The sequence below is a fragment of the Entelurus aequoreus genome, linkage group LG12 (assembly GCF_033978785.1).
Source record: "Entelurus aequoreus isolate RoL-2023_Sb linkage group LG12, RoL_Eaeq_v1.1, whole genome shotgun sequence".
NCBI classification, from domain to species: domain Eukaryota; kingdom Metazoa; phylum Chordata; class Actinopteri; order Syngnathiformes; family Syngnathidae; genus Entelurus; species Entelurus aequoreus.
Window position 1 is genome coordinate 37,666,561 of NC_084742.1, and position 24,291 is coordinate 37,690,851.

The 24,291-nt window shown below is 44.4% G+C and overlaps 1 protein-coding gene across 1 annotated transcript; it reads left to right on the forward strand.

Moving 5' to 3' along the window:
* Window positions 1-13,391: 13,391 nt before the first annotated feature.
* On the forward strand, window positions 13,392-15,763 carry LOC133661276 (uncharacterized). Its single transcript, XM_062064415.1, has one exon. It carries the CDS (start codon window positions 13,392-13,394, stop codon window positions 15,384-15,386), a length of 1,995 nt encoding a protein of 664 aa, XP_061920399.1. The 3' UTR covers window positions 15,387-15,763.
* Window positions 15,764-24,291: the final 8,528 nt, after the last annotated feature.

Sequence of the window (24,291 nt, forward strand, 5' to 3'; positions counted from 1 at the left end):
GAGCGAGTCCAGCTACGCTTAGCCCGCGACTGGAGGATGCTGGTTGATCTTGGCCGGCAGCTTGCGTTTCCTCCGGAGATTGCCATAACCACCCTGAGACTGGACGTGGTGCTCTGGTCCCCTTCACAAAAAAAGGTTTTCATCATCGAACTCACCGTACCCTGGGAGGACTCAGTGGATGAGGCTTATGAGGGAAAACACCAACGCTATGCCGAGCTTGCAGCTGAAGCACAACCTCGTGGCTGGAACACTGAGGTCCGCCCAGTGGAGGTGGGCTGCAGGGGCTTTGTGGCGAGATCTACCACCAAATTGCTTGTAGACCTGGGAGTCTGAGGCCAATGCCTGCGTAAAGCCATCAAAGCTGCAAATAAATGCTTTAAAATGTAATATCGGAAATTATCGGTATCGGTTTCAAAATTATCGGTATCTGTTTCAAAAAGTAAAATTTATAACTTTTTAAAACGCCGCTGTGTACACGGATGTAGGGAGAAGTACAGAGCGCCAATAAACCTTAAAGGCACTGCCTTTGCGTGCCGGCCCAGTCTCATAATATCTACGGCTTTTTACACACACAAGTGAATGCAAGGCAAAATTGGTCAACTGCCATACAGGTCACACTGAAGGCATCGGTATAAACAACTTTAACACTGTTACTAATGTGCGCCACACTGTGAACCCACACCAAACAAGAATGACAAACACATTTCGGGAGAACATCCGCACCGTAACACAACATAAACACAACAGAACAAATACCCAGAACCCCTTGCAGCACTAACTCTTCCGCATACTTGCCAACCCTCCCGTTTTTAGCGGGAGAATCCCGATATTCAGCGCCTCTCCCGACAACCTCCCGACAGAGATTTTCTCCCGACAAACTCCCGGTATTCACAAGTGCCCCTGGCTGCAGCCCGCAGATCGAGGGAGTAACCCAGTCTGCCGCAGCTGCGATTGGACCTGACCAGCCTCCGGGTACAAGTACTGGAGTACCAATTGCTTGCCAGGGAAGATCTTCCCCAGGAAGCAAGGATTGACCGGTTTTGGGCCATGCTAGGGAGAGATGGAAGATTCCACACTCTCGTGCATTTGATGAAAGCACTTTTGTGCGTGCCGCACAGCAATGCATCATCAGAGAGTGTGTTTAGCATGGTTAGAAAAATAGTGACAGAGAATAGAAAAAGGATGGACAATTCAACCCTTAACAAAGCATTGTACTTTCAAGTACAACAATGAGTAGATGAGTGTTGTGTGTGTGTGTGTGTGTGTAAATGTGTAAATAAATGAACACTAAAATTCAAGTATTTCTTTTATTTATATATATAATAAAATAAATATATATATATATATATATATATATATATATATATATATATATATATATATATATATATATATATATGAATGTGACAGTTTGACCCCACACTGTCACTGTTTGACCTTTGGACTTCCTCACAAACCGTGCACATTTGTTGGGAAGCTCAACATGGACAAACTACAAACATTCAATCTTGTTAGCTAGTGAAAAGCATGTGCTCAACAAACAAATTGTTACCTGTCACCCACCATGGCTCTGAACAGTTGACTAAAAGAGTCAAGGTGGGGTTGAGGGCTTTATATAGGTGAACACACCTGCATTCACTAATTAGGCCAAATTTGGGTCGAACCATGATTATCAAAAGCTGGGTGTCACTGAAGGACACTGGACATTTGAAAGTTGTGTTGTCTAAGGCCTGAATATACTGTGTACAAAAATGTCTGCTCTACACATGCAAAAGTACTATGTGAATACTTTTTAGACATGTGATGGTTATTTATGGTGTAATTTACAAAATAACTGTTTTCTTAATTCCCCCTGTCAAATTGGTCCCAGCTAGTGGGAGGGGCTATGGGCTATTTAAATTGGAAAATGCCATTTTTCTGACAGTCTGCTGTTGGTCACTGCCAGAGGAGGTTCTCTGTCCTGAGCAGGAGTGTCAGTCTTCATGCATCATCTACTGAGGTGATTATTTTGATGATGAGATGTTGTGTTGTAGTGATGGGTTGATGAGGCCTCATGAAGCGTTTCGACACATTGCAAAACTGTATTGATACTGTGTCGATACTGTGTCACTAAATACTGACATCTGCTGGACATTAAAAATCCCTACAGGCAACCTATGGACCGACTCAACTGACACTGATTTTATGACCTAGTATATACAATAATATAAACCAAGTCATTGTATTTCATTTAGGATTATTTCATATCTTCATTTAAATAAAAATATATTTTTATCTTTTTTAGATACAGTCAAATAATGTGAACATGTATCATGACTAGGATGGTAGAAGGTGGGGATTGAACCCCAGTAACCGATTGCTGGCACGGCCACTCTACCAACTTCGCCACGCCGTCATTCCTGTACCTTCTCTAGTAACAGTAGTGATGGGTCCTGCAACACAGATGCATCGGCGCATGCGTCGAGCTCATAGAGCGAAACCCTGTGTCGGTGCGCGTACCGCTTTTAGAAAGTCACGTGACCGATCATGAGCTGCTTTGGTCACGTGACCGATACGCGAACTGTATCGCACTGACGCCTCCTCTGTGCCCTGTGAGCAACGTTCCCAAGGTGCGCGCCTGCGCAATTGCGCAGTGCTCAAGCGTCCTCCGCGCACACCGTGCGCCGCACAGCCAATATATGCCGCGCACCAAATCAAACCCATCTGAATTCTAAACAAAATAAACACATTTATTCTGTGTAATTTTGAAATGCAACTTTGAGTGACAGTGACAACAAGCGGCCCTAACGGTGTTCGTCAACAACACGCATTGCGCCGCTTCCTAATAAACACAGTTTGGCGCGCAGGCGTCAGTGCGATACAGTTCATGAGCGGTCACGTGACCAGAACAGCTCATGAGCGGTCACGTGACCAAAACAGCTCGTGTTCGGTCACATGACTTTCTAAAAGCGATACGCGCACCGACACAGGGTATCGCTCTATGAGCTCGACGCATGCGCCGATGCATCGGTGTTGCCGGACCCATCACTATTGTGTTGTAACCGGTTAAATGATTTTTGTTGATTGCTAATAGATTTTGCTAAATCTGTTTTGATTATTTAATTCTTTACTTTGACATATTTGATTATTGACCTTCGATTATGAATACATGTATTTTGTTATAATGGATGATTTACATTTTGATTATTTTTAATATGCTTATTTTGATGAAATATATAGGCCTATTTAACGCATGCAACTTTGAAATGTATTTAGAATATAAATGTACTATATATAATATACTATACTAATATTGCCTCTGTTTATTACCATTACAGATTGTAGGTGCTTTGTTTTCCTGTCATTGTTCACCTTTTGACACTTTTTGGGATTTCAATAAATGTTTGTAAACTGTTACCAACTGCGTGCCTTGCCATCCTTGATTTGAAAGTCTGGTTTGCAACGGTTACATTACCTTCACCCGAGGCGGGGTGTGACAATGAAATACTTGAGTTGGTGAATTCTAGCTGTAAATATACTCTCCTCTTAACCACGCCCCCGCCCCAACCACGCCTCCCCCACCCCCGACCAAGGCCCCCCCACCTCCCGATATTGGAGGTCTCAAGGTTGGCAAGTATGCTCTTCCGGGACGCTACAATATACACCCCCAAGTTGGACACTATCGGAATATCGGATATCGGCAAAAAAGCCATTATCGGACATCTCTAGTCACAACGCCAGAAAAGTAGTTTCTCTGTTAGCTCTTACAATAACAATGTCGCTTTAGCTTGGTTAATACAGTTTGATGGCCACGGCATGTAAATACAACATTAGTGGCGGGTTTTTGGATGTTTTCTTTGAGGGCTTTTTAGGCGGGCTTTACACTTGTAAAGGACATGATGTCATGGCTGTCTTGAGTTTCCAATCATTTCTACAACTCTTATTTTTTTCTGATAGAGTGATTGGAGCACATACTTGTTGGTCATAAAAAACATTCATGAAGTTTGGTTCTTTGATGAATTTATTATGGGTGTTCCAACAGGACAATGACCCCAAACACACATCAAAAGTGGTAAAGGAATGGCTAAATCAGGCTAGAATTAAGGTTTTAGAATGGCCTTCCCAAAGACCTGACTTAAAGGGAAACTTCGGTTTTTTTCAACCTGGGCCCTGTTTTCATAATTTTTTCTGTATATGTGAGTGCTGGATAAAACATTTTTTGAGGTCGCGCCAGTATTGAGCAGGGCAGGCAGCCTCCAGCCCAGCTAACGCTCGTACACAGGGCAACTGGCTCTCGTCAAAATTCGGCCTATAAACATGCATTTTTTTCACACTGACAGGCTCAGATAGTTACAATGAGTGTCCGACAACATACTAGAAAGGAGAAATTAACGTATGTCTCTACCTTTAGCTGGAGATCGCTGTTTGTTGTGAGCAGTGTCCAAATCTCACCACGCTACAAATCTCGTTCCGAAATCTTGCGATAACTCGCGACAAAACACCGGTGGAAAAACAGTTACCTGACTGAGGTGAAGAGAGATGACTGAAGTGATTTTCTGTTGGATTACCGAAGACTGTTATTTTAGTTTTATAGTGGAGGCAGAAAATCACTTCAGTCATCTCTCTTCACCTCAGTCAGGTAACTGTTTTTCCACCGGTGTTTTGTCGCGAGTTATCGCGAGATTTCGGAACGAGATTTGTAGCGTGGTGAGATTTGGACACAGTTCACAACACACAGCGATCTCCAGCTAAAGGTAGAGACATACGTTAATTTCTCCTTTCTAGTATGTTGTCGGACACTCATTGTAACTATCTGAGCCTGTCAGTGTGAAAAAAATGCATGTTTATAGGCCGAATTTTGACGAGAGCCAGTTGCCCTGTGTACGAGCGTTAGCTGGGCTGGAGGCTGCCTGCCCTGCTCAATACTGGCGCGACCTCAAAAAATGTTTTATCCAGCACTCACATATACAGAAAAAATTATGAAAACAGGGCCCAGGTTGAAAAAAACCGAAGTTTCCCTTTAAACGTGTGGACAATGCTGAAGAAACAAGTCCATGTCAGAAAACCAACAAATTTAGCTGAACTGCACCAATTTTGTCAAGAGGAGTGGTCAACAATTCAACCAGAAGCTTGCCAGAAGCTTGTGGATGGCTACCAAAAGTGGCTTATTGCAGTGAAACTTGCCAAGGGACATGTAACCAAATATTAACATTGCTGTATGTTTTGAGTTTGAGTTTATTTCGAACATGCAAGCATACAACATGATACATCACAATTTCCAGTTTCTCTTTTCAACATGTTCGAAAAGGAGTAGGAAGAAGCAGAGCTTATTTAATCCTACCCCTTTTCTTTACATAACAGATGCTAAAACTTTTTGTTCACTTCCTGTTCACAATTTATTCACAAACTCCATAAGTAATCACAATATAAATAAATAAATAATAGTAAGAATTTAATAATAATTGGTGAAGTAAGTCATATTTCATATGATGAGATAAGTAAGATTACTTTAAGAATGAATGAATGGATGGATTAAATAAATTGAGAATGTTTATCATGGTTCTTCTTCTTTGTACTTTGTAAACACTAAGTTTGAAGAGTTTCGTGAAGTGTATCATATTAGTACATTGTTTGATTGCTTTGCTTAATCCATTCCATAATTTAATTCCACATACTGATATACTGAAGGTCTTAAATGTTGTACGTGCAAACAAACGTTTTAAATTACGTTGTTCTCTAAGATTATATTTCTCCTCTTTTTTTGAGAAGAATTGTTGTATATTCTTGGGTAGCAGGTTATAGTTTGCTTTGTGCACATTTTTATCTGTTTGCAAATTCACTATGTCATGGAATTTCAGTATTTTTGATTCAATAAATAAAGGGTTTGTATGTTCTCTATATCCAACATTATGTATTATTCTAACTGATCTTTTTTGTAACACCGTTAATGAATGAAGTGTACTTTTGTAATTATTTCCCCATATTTCTACACAGTAGCTCAGATATGGTAACACTAGTGAGCAGTAGAGAATATGAAGGGATTTTTGGTCTAGAACATGTTTTGCTTTATTCATTATTGACGTGTTTCTTGCAACTTTATGTTGTATATTTTTTACGTGTATATTTTTGACCCAGCAGATTTGGTCACATTTTCAGTAGACCCATAATAAATTCATAAAAGAACCAAACTGCATGACTTCGAGACTGTACCTGCATTGTTAGCTGCCTCGTACCAGCAGTTTTTCACTATTTAAAATGCACATAAAAGGTTAGATTGTGTGTTCTTGTCTCACAAAAGAGATTGTGGATGATGGGCAAAATTGCAAAAACATGTTGTTCCCTTTTAAAAACAGCAGAGACCCAATGTCAGTAGTGCGCTGCTATCTTTATAAACATGTTTTTATGTTAGGAATTCTACAATTAGTATTCTTGAATCACGATATATGCGCACACACATCGTTATAACATCTACCTCAGATGCTTTTGCTTCTTAACAGTGCGATATTTCTGTCTGTGGTGCCTCGTAAAAACCATAAATAGCCTCGATCACACTCTGGAAACCAACATACTTTCTTCCCCTAAATACCTCCCAGGCCTTGCGTCACGGCTGGTTGTTTCTCGAGGTTTATTATGGGACTGCAGGCGATTGGGGGGGGCGGTGTGTTGGGTTGGGAGGGTGCAAAGGGAACGTTGCCAGCGCCGCCAATTTGGTATACGCGGTGGACACTGCCAGGATCTCATAGCGTGGAAAATGGGCCAGCTGATGTCCTGCCATGTAAATGAAAAGGTGGCATTGCGAGTCACAGAGGTTGAGTCAGCTGAACGAAGGAAGGGGGCACTCTCTGGGAAATGTGTCTGCACATGTAGCAGGTGGACAGTTAAGTCTAACGTTTCTTTCCTGCCTTTTTCTGTAATAGTCAGATTTTTTTCCAAGTTCATTAATCCATTTTTGCTTTTAAAATTACTTTCTAAAAGCAGTAGAGGTAAACTTTTAAAGGGGTCATAGCATTATTTTTTTTTTTAACTTTTAAAACACATCATATTCGTCTATATAACATTTAATGATGGTTCTTTGGTCAGAGTATTGTCTACATTTTGCTGGAAAGGCAGTTGTTGGATGCAAATGAAGCCCTCTTTACCACACCCCCTTACGCTTTATTATATGCTAGCTAATGTTAAACTTCTACCAAGACGTGTACATGTGTATATTGACCATAAAATGCTTGTCTATTCTATATCATGTGAATCTCTGCTGTTTCGAAACCTTGTAAACAATAGAGGTGTGAGCTGGCTATACAGGTAGCTATGCTACTGATCCAATTCAAAGTAGATTTTAGGAAGATCATTCTTTATTTTGCCAGAGGACGGTGCTGATATTGTCTTGCATTAGAAGGCTAAGCTAGCTACGAAACAAATCAAGCTAAGCTCGCTAACGTAACATTCATACATTTATAACCTACTGTTACTACTTACCGCTTCATTGTCTCCTCAATTGCCACAGATAGTAGTCATTGACTCCGCCATTAAAACTATTTAGTTTTGGGAAATGCATCTTATTGTGGAGGTCTTTGGTTGAAGCGAGGCTAATGTATGCACACACTCGAAGTGCCTTCCTCACAGTTGAAGGCACATTGCCACAAAATAAGGAGTGCGTTACATTTAGCATGTCTGTCTTCATGAATATGCAGAATATATGCAGATTATGCAAGTATAACTATTTAGCGCACACAGTGTGATCTATCAAGATTAAAATGTTCTACGCCTGCTGTTTTGCGTCTTTATTCAGCAAAGTGTCAATTGCGCAGAAATAGCTGCGAAATTGGGGGTGATCAGGCTGCAGCTACCTTGTATGTATGCTTGTCAACATATATGGACTCTCAAAAATAAAAATATTAGACATATTGTCTATGCTGCCATTTTTTAATGACGTACATTTGTTTATGTAAAATATATCAACATATCTCCTATATATATATATATATTAAAAAAAAAAAACTATTGCCATCCATCCATCCATTTTCTACCGCTTAATCCCTTCGGGGTCACGGGGGCGCTGGAGCCTATCTCAGCTACAATGCATTAAGCATTTTCTTGCGTCTGATATACTCACGCTTGCAGTTATTACCAGCATCTTCTAGGAAAAAAAAGTTGGTTCTCGAGATGCACTGCAGGGCTGCTTCGAAAATGCCCATAAAAAGTGGTACATGTCTGCTGAAGTTTTCAAAACTTAGCTAAACGCTACAGGTAGGAGCATGATAACATGAATGTGTGGAAAATGAGTGTTTTGATGGTGATAGCCACGTAGTACATTTAAAAGTCTCCTTTAAATAAGGCACTAGTTTTAATTTTTTCACAGTCTGAGTAGATCACACGCATCACACAATTTTATAGCTAGCACACGCTGTTTATCTCGTATTATTTGGATCTAAGACATGCACCTGGGGATAGGCTGATTGGTAACATTATTAATTGTCCCTCGTGTGTGAATGTGAGTGTAAGTGGTTGTCCAGCTATCTGCATTGGCCCTGCGATGAGGTGGCAATCTAGGGTGTACCCTGCCTTCAGCCTGAGTGCAGCTAGGGTAGGCTCCAGCCCCGCTGCAACCTTGATAGGGACAAGCGGTAGAAAATGGATGGATGCATGTTTAATACAGACATGTTTCTACTTCATGACAAATTACTACAACATGACATGAAGACAAACACCGGACAGCTTGAGTAAACAAAGTATAATTTATATGTTGCCAGCCATACAAATCAAACACAGATAGCACCACCCCTTTCTTTTTGTCAACTCTGATAGTGATGACAGTTGGAATCCACTGGTCTACCCAAGCCACAAGTTTCAAAAGGTACTTTTGGTTGATGAAGGTAATAACCACACCTCGCTGTGGTTTTAATGTACCAAGGGTGTTTCAGGTTGTCTACCCAAACAACACACCGGTGAGGATTCGGGAATAAGGAACACCTGTGCTAAATCAAAAGAACCACATCTCACCATAGTTTGAATTTACTGCAAGTATTTCGGTTAGTCTATAACCAAACACACCCGCTGTAAATCGACGCAATCAAATTCAATGCTATTTAATGCGGGCCGCCAGTTGAATGTCCCTGCTTTAGGGGTTATCCACCTAATTCCAAATCTGTCCGTCCAGGAAAGCCCATGACTCCGTATCCTGAAAGATTTAGCACATGTCTGGGGTTACTGAAGCAAGGACAGCCTTTGTGGCGCGGAGATGAGTGACAAATGGCCGTCAGCGGGGTTATGGAGTGTGATGAGGAACAAAGAGGCCTGTCAAAAAGGAAAAAGATAGCAGATCAAATGTCCTTTATCCTCTGGACCTCATTTCTGGCGCTGCTATCTTTAACACATCGGGATGTTAAGTGAGATGTCCTGTTGTTTTTGTTTTGCCACGGGAGCCCTCCTGTTATTGTGTCATTGTCCTTTTTCTGGAACTGGATGGACTCCCATTTTTTGCGGTCGTTGAGTCACGAAGGACACCCGTGGACAACCTTCTGCACGGAGAGTCGAGTTTGCATTTGACTATAGCAGTGCAGCAGCTTTGATATTAACAGTCATTTGTGAGGTCCTTTATGATGAAGCCTAAAAAAATCCAAGATTTCCTTTCAGAAGGCTGATTTTATTCCCTATATCTCGACACCTTGTATACGTCTTTACTTTCAAGTCCACTGCTGGGGATTATACCTTGGCAGTCATTACTTCCTCTTGGCTGTTTTGATGCATGTCATCCCGTTGCAAATCCTCCTCTTGATAGACGCAACAAATTAAAGGCTTCCTGGAGGTCAGCTAAAGGTGACAAGCGCTCCTCGTCAATCGCCTGTGCTGCTCCTCCAGATATGGTTTGGATTGATTTTCACTGTGGAAAAAAATAAACTGATAACCATGTCTGAAGGCCATACAGTACATGTGTTATGGTTATGGAGTTATGTTTCCACCAGGCAACAAAGATTACTTTGGCATTTTTAGCGTTCATCTTCTTTGCCATTGTTTGATTGTACTTGTTGAGCAGCTAACAAAAAGTTCCAATTCATTAAAAGCCTACTGAAATGACATTTTCTTATTCAAACGGGGATAGCAGGTCCATTCTATGTGTCATATTTGATCATTTCGCGATATTGCCATATTTTTGCTGAAAGGATTTAGTAGAGATCAACGATAAAGTTCGCAACTTTTGGTCGCTGATAAAAAAGCCTTGCCTGTACCGGAAGTAGCGTAACGTCGCAGGTTGTGGAGCGCCTCACATCTGCACATTGTTTACACTCATGGCCACCAGCAGCAACAGCGATTCGGACCGAGAAAGCGACGATTACCCCATTAATTTGAGCGAGGATGAAAGATTCGTGGATGAGGAAAGTGAGAGTGAAGGATTAGAGGGCAGTGGAAGCGATTCAGATAGGGAAGATGCTGTGAGAGGCGGGTGGGACTTGATATTCAGCTGGGAATGACTAAAACAGTAAATAAACACGAGACATATATATACTCTATTAGCCACAACACAACCAGGCTTATATTTAATATGCCACAAATTGAATCCACATAACAAACACCTCCCCCCTCCCGTCCATATAACCCAACAATACAACTCAAACATCCGCACAACACACTCAATCCCACAGCCCAAAGTACCGTTCACCTCCGTAAAGTTCATACAGCACATATATTTCCCCAAAGTTACGTACGTGACATGCACATAGCGGCACGCACGTACGGGCAAGCGATCAAATGTTTGGAAGCCAAAGCTGCATACTCACGGTAGCGCGTCTGCTATCCAACTCAAAGTCCTCCTGGTTGTGTTGCTGCAGCCAGCCGCTAATACACAGATCCCACCTACAGCTTTCTTCTTTGCTGTCTTCATTGTTCATTAAACAAATTGCAAAAGATTCACCAACACAGATGTCCAGAAAACTGTGGAATTTTGCGATGAAAACATACGACTTAATAGCTGGCCACAATGGTGTCCCAATATGTCCGCACAATCCGTGACGTCACGCGCAAACGTCATCATACGAGACTGTGGGAGAGGGTTGTGATCAGCGCACTGTTGGAGTAAAGGTCAGCGTGGCATGGGCTGACTGAGAGACACGGCTGGCAGATGATTACTTTACGCAGGTGGTACGTGTTAGACTGATCATCTGTTGTCTTTAACAGTGAGCGGCCGGGTGCAGGAGAGGAGGAAGGAGCGAAGGGACTGAAAAGTCAATTCTGTATATATATTGAAAACCAAAAAAAGAGAACATTATTAAACCCTGTCAACTCTGCGCAACTGTTTCCAGCGTGATTCTGTGGGACTGAGTATAAAAGCTTACATTTGGCGCCCAATCAAAAAAAAAAAGGGAACAATGTCGACACCAAGCCCGATGGAGGCATTGGGGCAGCTGTTGGCGGAAGTGTCCACGGCCAATCATCGGCAGATGGAAGCCATGCAGGGACAAATCGCCCAGCAGAACCAAATCCTGCGAGCCTTAACAGAGAGGACCGGAGCAGGGGCACCCGCGGCAGCAAAACCATCATTGGCGGCCGTAGGGATGCACAGGATAGCGGAGACAGAGGACCCGCAGACTTTTTTGGACATGTTCGAGGCCATGGCGGGAGCATGCGCGTGGCCCGAGGAAGAATGGGCAGTACGGCTGCTACCGCTGCTGGCGGGAGAAGTTCAGCGGGCGGCACTCAGCCTACCACCAGATTCCCGGGTGAGGTACCGGGACGTGAGACGTGCGGTACTGGACCGGACGGGAGGTTCCAAAGAGGATCACAGGCGCCGGTTCCGGGCAATTCGGCTCGGCCCGGAGGAGCGGCCTTTCGCCCTGGGCCAGCAACTAAGAGATGCGGCGACGAGATAAAATACTACACGGTCAAGCTCCTGCCTATCTTGACGATTGTATTGTACCATATGTCCCGGCAAGAAATCTGCGTTCAAAGAACTCCGGCTTATTAGTGATTCCCAGAGCCCAAAAAAAGTCTGCGGGCTATAGAGCGTTTTCTATTCGGGCTCCAATACTATGGAATGCCCTCCCGGTAAAAGTTAGAGATGCTACCTCAGTAGAAGCATTTAAGTCTCATCTTAAAACTCATTTGTATACTCTAGCCTTTAAATAGACTCCCTTTTTAGACCAGTTGATCTGCCGTTTCTTTTCTTTTCTTTTCTACTCTGCTCCGGGGTGGACCGCTAGCCTGTCCATCAGATGGGGACATCTCTACGCTGCTGACCCGTCTCCACTCGGGATGGTTCCCGCTGGCCCCACCATGGACTCGACTTTCGCTGATGTGTTGGACTTTCACAATATTATGTCAGACCCACTCGACACCGAGGATGTCGTTGTGGCTTGTACAGCCCTTTGAGACACTAGTGATTGATTGATTGATTGAAGTCCGCGGAGGCGGTGGAGCGTCCAGTTCCAGCGCCGCGCAGGATGCGCGCGCCGCCGGCCGAGGGAACCCAGCAGTGGCCTAGGCTACGGAATAATCAGACTGTTTTTTCTCCTCCTCAGACCCCGGCCGCTACTGACGCTGCGTTTCCCCCGCAAATGGCTCCTCGAGTGCCTGGGCAGGCGTGCTGGAGGTGTGGGCGGCTCGGACACCTGCAGCGGGAATGTCCGAGCATAGAGGTGGGACAGGTGATCCGGGTCGTCGACCCTGCGGCGCCCTCCCCCGGAACAGGAAAGACGTACTATGTACCGGTAAGGATACAAGGGAGTACACACCGGGCGATGGTGGATTCGGGCTGCGAGCACTCCATGATCCACCAGAATCTGGTTCGACCCGGGGCGTTGAGAAAGGTTACACGGGTGCGGGTTAAATGTGTGCATGGGGATATTCACGAGTACCCTATCGTGCCGGTGGAAATTTTTTTCAAGGAGGAAAAACATAGTGTTAAGGTGGCTGTAAGTTCGCGCCTGACGCACCCCTTAATCTTGGGAACCAATTGGGTGGGATTTAACGGGTTAATAAAGCAGTGCGCAGGGGTGCGTTCACGACCGGTAGGAAAAGGGGATAGGCGCGCTGTTCTCATCGGCGACGCGAGATTATCCGACGCTGCCGGGGGGGAGGGGGAAGGGGAGCCGGCGGGGGCTTCGCAGGAGGTTTCCCCGCTTCCCCAATGGCGCCCCATGGATTATTTTCCACTCGAGCAGTCTCGGGATGAAACTCTGCGCGCGACCTGGGACCAAGTGATAACAATTGATGGGCAGCGGGTTCGCCCGGGGATAGCGCGGGATTTCCCTCACTTTGCATTGATTAGGGACAGATTATACAGAGTGAGTCGTGACACTCAGACAGGGGAGGAAATCACCCAATTGTTGGTGCCAAAAAGCCGTCGGGAAATGATTTTCCAGGCGGCATATTTTAACCCGATGGCCGGTCACATGGGGTATGATAAAACAGTCAATCGGATAATGGTCCGGTTCTATTGGCCAGGCATTCGGGCACATGTGCGCCGCTGGTGCGCGGTTTGCCCGGACTGTCAACTAGTCAACCCCGCGGCCACCCCTAGAGCCCCTTTGCGGCCATTACCACTCATAGAGGTCCCATTTGAGCGAATTGGCATGGACCTTGTCGGACCATTTCATCCGAGCACCCAGGGATATCGCTTTGCGCTAGTCCTGGTGGATTACGCAACGCGCTATCCCGAAGCAGTCCCGCTGCGCTCCATCTCTGCAAAGAGTGTCGCGCAGGCACTGTTTCAAGTTATCTCCCGAGTTGGAATCCCGAAAGAGATTTTGACTGACCAGGGCACGTCCTTTATGTCACGCACGTTAAAGGAGCTGTACGGATTATTGGGGATCAAATCCATACGGACCAGCGTTTACCACCCACAGACTGATGGGCTGGTGGAGCGGTTGAATAGAACCTTGAAATCCATGATCCGGAAGTTCGTACACGAGGACAAACCAAATTGGCATAAATGGTTGGATCCCCTGTTATTTGCAGTGCGGGAGGTTCCTCAGGCCTCAACAGGATTTTCTCCATTTGAGCTGTTGTTCGGCAGGAAGCCGCGAGGGGTACTGGACCTAGTTAAAGAAAGCTGGGAGGAAGGTCCAAGCCCCAGTAAAAACGAAATTCAGTACGTCATGGACCTGAGAGCAAAACTCCACACATTGGGGCACTTGTCACGTGAGAATTTGCTCCAAGCCCAAGAACGTCAGCAGCGCCTGTATAACAGGGGGACACAACTCAGACAATTTTCACCGGGAGAGAAAGTACTTGTATTACTCCCAACATCCAGCTCCAAATTACTCGCCAAGTGGCAAGGACCGTTTGTGGTTACACGACGAGTAGGTGACGTGGATTATGAGGTTCGGCGGGCTGACCGGGGCGGGGCGACACAAATATACCACCTCAACCTACTAAAAGGTTGGAGGGAAGCGGAGCCTGTCTCCATGGTGACGGCGATAGCGGAGAGCGAGGAGCTGGGGCCGGAGGTTCCCCCCTCCCCCCGGCCCTTCCCTCTCCGCTGTGATAATAATCTGACGCCGTCACAGAAAGCAGATGTGGCCAATTTGCAGCAACATTTTGCTGACGTGTTCTCCCCCCTGCCAGGCCGCACGAACCTCACCCAACATCACATAGAGACCAACCCAGGCGTGACGGTGAGGTCTCGGCCCTATAGGCTGCCCGAACACAAGCGCAAAGTAGTTCGGGAGGAATTAAAAGCAATGCTGGAATTGGGGGTAATAGAGGAGTCACACAGTGCATGGTGCAGCCCCATAGTTCTGGTAGGGAAGAAAGATGGGTCTGTGCGGTTCTGTGTGGACTACCGCAAGGTAAATGCTGTGTCACGTTTTGACGCCTACCCGATGCCCCGGGTCGACGAGCTCCTGGACCGGTTAGGCACTGCTCGTTTTTTCACGACACTGGATTTGACTAAGGGCTACTGGCAGATTCCCTTATCTCCAGAGTCTAAGGAAAAAACGGCATTCTCCACTCCGGAAGGTTTATACCAATTCGTGACCCTTCCGTTCGGCTTGTTCGGTGCGCCTGCCACATTTCAGAGACTCATGGACCGAGTGCTGCGTCCCCACGCGGCATATGCTGCCGCCTATCTGGATGATGTCATCATCCAGGGGAACAACTGGGCGGAGCATGTGCAGAGGGTGGGAGCGGTACTCGAGTCCCTGAGGCGGGCGGGGCTCACCGCCAACCCGGCGAAGTGCGCGGTTGGCCGGAGGGAGGTACAGTATCTGGGGTACCACTTGGGGGAAGGTCAGGTGCGGCCTCAGATAGACAAAACCGCAGCAGTTGCGGCCTGCCCGACCCCGAAGACGAAAAAGGAGGTGAGGCAGTTTTTAGGGCTGGTGGGCTACTACCGGAGGTTCATTCCCCGGTTTGCGGACCTGACCAGCCCACTAACTGACCTCACCCGAAAAGGTGCTCCAGATCTGGTCCAGTAGACGGAGCAGTGCCAGCAGGCATTCGAGAAGGTGAGGAAAGCACTTTGCGAGGAGCCGGTATTGCACATGCCTGATTTTTCCCTCCCATTTTTTTTGCAGGTGGACGCGTCGGGCTGGGAGCTGTTTTATCCCAGCAGAAGGAGGGCAACGACCGCCCCGTGCTGTACATCAGCAGGAAACTATCAGAGGTGGAGAGGGAGAGCCTCGCCATCCGGTGGGCGGTCGGTGCCCTCCGGTACTACCTGCTGGGACGCCCGTTCAGCCTCTGCTCGGACCACAGGCCTCTCCAGTGGCTCCACCGCATGAAAGAGGCCAATGCGCGGATCACCCGTTGGTATCTCGCTTTACAACCCTACCATTTCAGAGTGATCCATAGGCCGGGGGCGCAGATGGCCGTGGCGGACTTCCTCTCCCGCTCTCATGCGGGGGGACGACGGGGGGGGGGGGGGGGGGGGAGTAGGCGCGGCCGGACGATTTCCCGGCCTAAGTCTGGCGGTGGAGGTATGTGGGAGAGGGTTGTGATCAGCGCACTGTTGGAGTAAAGGTCAGCGCCCCTGTCCATCAGACAGGGGCGTGGCATGGTCTGACTGAGAGACACGGCTAGCAGATGATTAGTTTACGCAGGTGGTACGTGTTAGACTGATCATCTGTTGTCTTTAACAGTGAGCGGCCGGGTGCAGGAGAGGAGGAAGGAGCGAAGGGACTGAAAAGTCAATTCTGTATATATATTGAAAACCAAAAAAAGAGAACATTATTAAACCCTGTCAACTCTGCGCAACTGTTTCCAGCGTGATTCTGTGGGACTGTGAGTATAAAAGCTTACAGAGACGTTTTCAGCAGAATAATTAGCGGGGAATTTAAAATTGCACTTTACTAATCTAACCCGGCCGTATTGGCATGTGTTGCAATGTTAAGATTTCATCATTGATATATGAATTATCAGACTGCGTGGTCGGTAGTAGTGGGTTTCAGTAGGCCTTTAAATGGAAGCTTAGTAACTAAAAAAGTAAATAAATAGTACAAATCACGGCTGTCAAATATGACAAGTTAACTCATGTGATTAATTACAAAAAATATTGCAGTAATCATGTAAATGCGGCTTAATCTAAAAATAATTGTATTTCTTTAAAAAGTTTCAAAAAGTTTACATTCAGCTTGTAGTTTTAGGAGAGAGCGCATCCCTCTACTTTTACAAAAAGTAAGGTGGGATGTTTCTGTTTTATTAATATGACTGGAAGCATTGAAATATATTTTTTGTTTTTATGCTGTATTGTGGTAATTTTTTAACCAAATAAAAGCATGATGTCTGAATAGAACAGTTATATAAATACTATAAGTTGAAGCAAATACTCTTTCACTTTTTAGTGATGTACTATCTCCCCCGCCACCTGTTGGACCCACTATCATAAAGTGTGGTGTCACTATCATAAAGCTGGACAAAATATGTTTATGTTAAACAACTTACATATTCAAATAGTGTTTTATGGCAGCACTTACTCTGAACAAAAAAATAAACGCAACACTTTTTGTTTTTGCTCCCATTAGTCAAAGATCTAAAACGTTTACTATGTACACAAAATACCTATCCCTCTCAAATATTGTTCACACATCTGTCTAAATCTGTGTTAGTGAGAATTTCTTCTTTGCCAAGATAATCCATCCCTCCTCACAAGTGTGGCATATCAAGATGCAGATTAAACAACATGATTATTGCACAGGTGTGCCTTAGGCTGCCCACAATAAAAGACCACTCTGAAATGTGCAGTTTTATCAAACACCAAAATGCCACAGATGTCGCAAGTTTTGAGGGAGCGTGCAGATGGCATGCTGACTGCAGGAATGTCCACCAGAGCTGTTGTCCGTGAATTGAATGTTCATTTTTCTACCATAAACTGTCTCCAAAAGTGTTTCAGAGAATTTGGCTGTACATCCAACCGGCTTCACAACCGCTGACCACGTATATCTACACCAGCCCGGGACCTCCACATCCAGCAGCTGCACCTTTATGATCGTCTGAGCTGCTGCCACAATTGGTTTTCATAACCAAATAATTTCTCAACAAACTGTGAGAAACCGTCTCAGGGAAGCTCATCTACATGCTCGTCGTCCTCATCAAGGTGTCGAATTGACTGCGGTTTGTCGTCGTATTCGACTTGAGTCGGAAAAGGCTCACATTCGATGGCATCTGGCACAATTGAGAGGTGTTCTCTTCATGGATGAATCCCGGTTTTCACTGTTCAGGACAGATGGCAGACAGCGTTTGTGGCGTCGTGTGGGAGAGCGGTTTGCTGATATCAACGTGGTAAATCGAGTGACCCATGGTAGGGGTGGTATAATGGTATGGTCAGGCATACTTTGACAAGGAATGGCATTTTGAATGCACACAAATGCCACAGATGTTGCAAGTTTTGAGGGAGCGTGCAGTTGGCATGCTGACTGGAACGTCCACCAGACTTGTTGCCCCTGAACTGAATGTTCATTTCTCTACCATAAGCCATCTCTAAAGGCGGCAGTGCATCCAACCAGCTTCTCAACCGCACCTCACTCGCAACCACACCAGCCTAGGACCTCCACATCCAGCAGGTGCATCTCCATGATCGTCTGAGACCAGCCACCCGGACAGCTGCTGCAACAATTGGTTTGCATAATGAAAGAATGTCTGCACAAACTGAGAAATTGTCTCAGGGAAGCTCCTCTGCATGCTCGCCGTCCTCATCGGGGTCTCAATCTGACTGCAATGTGTCGTCTTAACCGACTTAAGTGGGCAAAGGCTCGCATTTGATGGCATCTGGTATGTTGGAGAGGTGTTCTCTTCATGAATGAATCTTGGTTTTCACTGTTCAGGGCAGATGGCAGACAGCGTGAGTGGCGTCGTGTGGGAGAACAGTTTGCTGATATCAATGTTGTGATTCAAGTGTCCCATGGTGGGGTTGAGGTTATGGTATGGGCAGGTGTATGTTATGGACAATGAACGCAAGTGCATTTTATTGATGGCATTTTGAATGCAGAGATACCTTGACGAGATCCTGAGACCCATTGTTGTGCCATTCACCCGAGACCATCACCTCATGTTGCAGCATGACAATGCACGGCCCCATGTAGCAAGGATCTGTACACAATTCCTGGAAGCTGTAAACATCCCAGTTCTTGCACGGCCAGCATACTCACCGGACATGTCACCCATTGAGCATGTTTGGGATGCTGTCAATCGGCGTATACGACATAGCCTTCCAGTTCCTGCCAATATCCAGCAACTTCACAGTCATTGAAGAGGAGTAGACCAACATTCCACAGGCCACAATCAACAACCTGATCTACTCGATGTGAAGGAGATGTGTTGCACCCTGTGAGGCAAATGGTGGTCACACCAGATACTGACTGCTTTTCTGACCCCCCAAGGCCACCAATAAAGCAAAACTTCACATTTCACAGTGGCCTTTTATCGCGGGCAGCCTAAGGCACACCTGTGCAATGATCATGCGGTTTAATCAGCATGTTGATATGCCACACCTGTGAGGTGGAATGGATTACCTTGGCAAGGAAGAAATGCTCACTAACACAGATTTGTAAACAATATTTGAGATGAATAGGTATTTTGTGTATATAGTAAATGTTGCGCGTTTTACAAACATTTTTATTTACGTATTTTTATTATGTTTTACATTCTTCAATTTGGCGCCCCCGCCACACACACCTTTCATGTAACCATCCATGTTTGAGGTAAAGGGAGTATGTGCGCTCAAAATTAAATTGAACAATTCATCTGCGTTCATACATGATTAATGCAATAATGTTTTGGGATTAATCGCATGAGTTAATGCATTCACTTTGACTCTCTTAAACAAAACTTACATTTCGATGGTCGTGAGGACATAAACTTCAAGGCTGGATTACATTTGCAGGTTTTTTAACTATTTGTAACGGACAGTGATAAATAAAGACTAAATGATCGCCGTCCTTTTTGCCCGTTTGCTCAAAATAGCTCCTGCGTAGAGGTGAAGCCATTTGTGTCTTCATTCGTTTTTTTGTTGTTGTTTTTTTTACCTGCTAGATTGATTAAAAAAATATGTTGTCTCATGCATTCTGACGGCGTCCGTCCTCCAGAGACGGGCGAGTTATTACAGAACGGCAGAATGGAGGGGCGTTGATGTATTGTGCTGAGCTTTGGGACAAGGCAAGGTGGCGTAGAAGGGACAAGATAAGAGACGGGAGGGCGATGAGAAGTTAAAGACCACAAAAAAGGGTGTGAAATAGCCACACCAACTTTGTCTCTCTCCATCGTGTGTGTCCTCAATCATCATTTTTTTTAACAGGTTGTCATAACAGTGCTGACGCTTCTGACGTTTTGTTTGTGTTGTCGTGACAACACCTTGTCTGGCGTCTCCACAGGACGCCACAGGCAGGAAAATTGCCCGAGTTGAACGTCGGAACGCAGCCCAAGCGGGAGGACAGGACGGTGTGATCTGATGCCAAAAAAATGGGGGATGGAGTCAAGGGAAACCAGGGAGAGCATCTGTCCTTGTGTTGCTCCTTTTTTTCGTTCAACTTACGCTGACACTCTCTCGTTTGTAAGGCGCAGCAGCTTGACACAAATAAGCAAGGACAGTGGACAATTGTGTAAAATTGCATTATTGCAATCATAACTTAGTTACGGGAAATGTATCATCTAGAGTCCACAAAGTTCTGTTCCCCATTAATATTTTCACTTTGATTCAGTCCCCCCCTCCCTACTCGCCGCAGATGCTTAAAAGTAGATAAGCACAAGGGTCAATGTCCATCTCATCGTGGGAGGTAGGCAGGGCGGGGCGGGGTCCGGCCCTCATTTAGCCCTTTGTGCTCTTCCACTTTTTTGCCACGCTTTTGATTGACAGCTCTCTGTCGACAAGGTTTATAGGGGTTGAGACCTTCGACTCTTGTCACCTCAAAGTGGATGTCGTTAGCCGGAGGACCTTGACTGCACTGTTGTCTCCCACCGGCTTCTGTTGGAAAGACAATAGAAGGTAATGGATTGTTTTATACTTTCTGTGTGGAACCATTTTTGAAGTAATCAACAATCGGAGGGTCCGCTGACTTTAAAGGTTATATTTTCCATCATCCTTTTAATCAAATCAAGGAGGGTACCCAGTGATGCTGGTACTTTTATAAGACTATGATTTTCAAACCAGTAATCATATTAAAGGAGTACAGTGCATCCGGAAAGTATTCACAGCAACTTTCTCTTTTTCCACATTTTATGTTACTGCCTTATTTAAAAATGGAATACATCCATTTTTGTCCTCAAAATTCTACACACAATACCCTAGAACAGGGGTCGGCAACCCAAAACGTTGAAAGAGCCATATTGGACCAAAATACAAAAAATGTCTGGAGCCGCAAAACATTTAAAGTCATATATAAGTCTTATAATGAAAGCAACACATGAAATAAGTGTCTATATTAGCTATAATGGGGACGGTGTGGCGAAGTTGGGAGAGTGGCCGTGCCAGCAATCTGAGGGTTGCTGGTTACTGGGGTTCAATCCCCACCTTCTACCATCCTAGTCACATCCGTTGTGTCCTTGAGCAAGACACTTCACCCTTGCTCCTGATGGGACTGGTTAGCGCCGTGCATGGCCGCTCCCGCCATCAGGTGTGAATGTGTGTGTGCGAATGGGTGAATGTGGAAAATAGTGTCAAAACGCTTTGAGTTCCTTTAAAAAAAAAAAAAAAAGGTAGAAAAGCGCTATACAAGTACGACCCATTTACCATTTACCATACTACTATCAAAATGACTGTGTTGCAGGCTGAAGCAAATCTTCGTTGACATTTAATATTTATTCTACACATTTTTACAAAATTATATACAAAGAGGATACAAGTAAAGGATATTAAATGAGCTCAAATATACCTACAAATTAGGCTTAATGATGTACATACAGCTAGCCTAAATAGCATGTTAGCATTGATTAGCTTGCAGTCATGCAATCACCAAATAAGCCTGATTAGCACTCCCAACAAGTCAATAACATCAAAAAAGCGCACATCTGTGCATTCACGCACAGCATAAACCTTTTGGTGGACAAAATGAGACAAAGAAAGAGTGGAATATTTTACATGTATAATATGGTGAGTTCAAGAACCGCCAAAATTAGTAGGACAAAACAATGTTCACCAAATGCTCTCATCAGTGAAGCATACAGACAAACATATTAAACAGTGGGCTTTCTAACAATTGGGAAGGTTTGTAAATGGGTTATACTTATATAGCGCTTTTCTACCTTCAAGGTACTCAAAGCGCTTTGACACTATTTCCACATTCACCCATTCACACACACATTCACACACTGATGGCGGGAGCTGCCATTCAAGGCCCTAACCACGACCCATCAGGAGCAAGGGTGAAGTGTCTTGCTCAAGGACACAACGGACGTGACGAGGTTGGTAGAAGGTGGGGATTGAACCAGGAACCCTCAGGTTGCTGGCACGGCCACTCTCCCAACTGCGCCACGCCGTCCCCGTTTGTGTCATGTTTGTCCTCAAACAAAAAAAACATACTAAAGCAAAAAAATTAATTCCCCCCCATCTTTTTCAATTTTCAATCCTTTTTAAAAAATGCCCCAGGGAGCCACTCAGGGCAGCATTAAAGAGCCGTGGGTTGCTGACCTCCACCCTAGAATGACAATATGAAAAGTATAAGTATTCACAGCCTTTGCTCAATACTTTGTTGATGCACCTTTGGCAGCAATTGAAGCCTCCAGTCTTTTTGAATACGATGCCACAAGCTTGGCACACCTATATTTGGGCAGTTTAGATTTAATGCTGCCTGTACTGCTAAACCAATACCTAGCGTTAATAGTGGCGACCGCAGCAAACATAAAGCCAAAGGACTAATGAGAAAGCATTTGGTTAGAGGCAACAGTTTTAAAGAAAAATAACTTAGGAAGAAATAACTTGACTTCAAAATGAGTAGTTCTTACTGTTTTACTTCAAAGTTCATCTATAAGCACAGGTAACCGTTTGTTGTCTTTTATGATTTCTTAGTAGAAAAAATGCACTTTATTATTTGAACTCTGTTTCCTAGAATTGAATGTTGCCTTTCTAAAAGGCAGACACTTTTTGTAATATTGTATTACTGCCAGGGAAAGCTATAATTGTATTTGTTTTATTTGTTATCAATAATCAAGAGGTGCGACTCCACTTGTAAGGTGTTGTTGCCAAATGCAATGCAGAATCGTATTGCTTTGTTCTATTGGCCTCGTGTTGGAAAGATGTTTTTTATTTCATAAAATCATATAGGGGTTAGTGCTGGTGCCTCACAATAAGAAGGTCCTGGGTTCGATCCCCAGGTTTGGGGTCTTTGTGTGGCGTTTGTACACTAAATTGTCCCTAGTGTGTGAATGTGAGTGTGAATGTTGTCTATCTGTGTTGGCCCTGCGATGAGGTGGCGACTTCTCTAGGGTGTACCCGGCCTCCCACCCGAATGCAGCTGGCATAGGCTCCAGCCACCCCCGCAACCATGAGAGGGACAATCACGGTAGAAAATTAATGGATGGAAAATCATATTCAGAATGAGTTGCTTGTTGTCAATGAAATAATTGAAAAGTCAAACTATCAATAAATTCCAACTTTTTTTTATTCTACGCAATGATTCTAATTGTTTTCAGGGGTCAGACCTATAGTAGGAAGGGTATTTGTACTTAAATTCAAGTTAATTAGGTCAAACAAAAATTTATATTACCCTATACCTGCAATAGATGTGTATTTTTTTGAATTGTGAATTGATTTCTTTTCACAAAATCTTGTGGGAATACTGTATATATAAAAACATATCAGTTATAAAGGTCTGGACATTATCAGTTATCAGTATCTGTTCGAATTTCCATTATCATGCGTCCCCAATCACAAAGCATTGATGTTAAGTTTTCCATGTTGTGAGTCCCTGGGCCCCACAGGTAGGGATTTGGGTGCACAGTATTGGGCAGTTAAAACGTGGGTTTATTTACAATGACGTTAGTGTTATTAATTGTTGAAATTAAACTGTGGGGACTGGCGAGTTGTAGCAGCTAAACAAGCATGTAGTGATACTGTGTACAGGTGATCCCGTCTGTGCTAAGAATATATGCAGAAGCTTGAAACAGTGTTTTGTCTAGTCCGCTGACAACTAAGTTCATTTTGCTTGTTAGTAGGACTGCAATTAAGGACTATTTTTAGATTCGACAAGCCATCGACTATGTTAAAGATTAGTCGACTAATCGGATTATAATTTAGCCATTGGTTTTTAAATACAGCTTGATATATTTGTAGGCACCTGCTAACTAAGAATAAAGATGAGTACTTTATCCAGAATATTTATTGTAACTCTATCAGTGCTGCTCATTAATGTATTTAAACTGTATCAATGCTGCTCATTAGTTAAAGTTAATATTATAGTAGCACTGATAGTCACACACACACTAGGTGTGGTGAAATTAGCCTCTACATTTGACCCATTCCCTTGTTCCACCCACTGGGAGGTGAGGGGAGCATGAGCAGCATCGGTGGCTGCGCTCGGGAATCATTTTGCTGATTTAACCCCCAATTCCAACCCTTGATGCTGAGTACCAAACAGGGAGGTAATGGGTCCCATTGTAATAGTCTTTGGTATGACTGGCGGACCGGTACTTGACAGAAGCGGTATAGTACCAAATATGATTCATTACTATCGCAGTACTATACTAATACCGGTATACTGTACAATCCTACCACCACCCTTGTATGGTTATGGGCATACTTTTATTAGCAGCTTTTACAATATCAATATTTCAGCGCATCAAATCGGTATTACTCAGTTTAGTATGGACACGTCACAATAAGATATTGATAAATAACCGTACTGAAACATACTGCGTTACTGTTACTTTTTCCATTATATAATTTATCATACAATA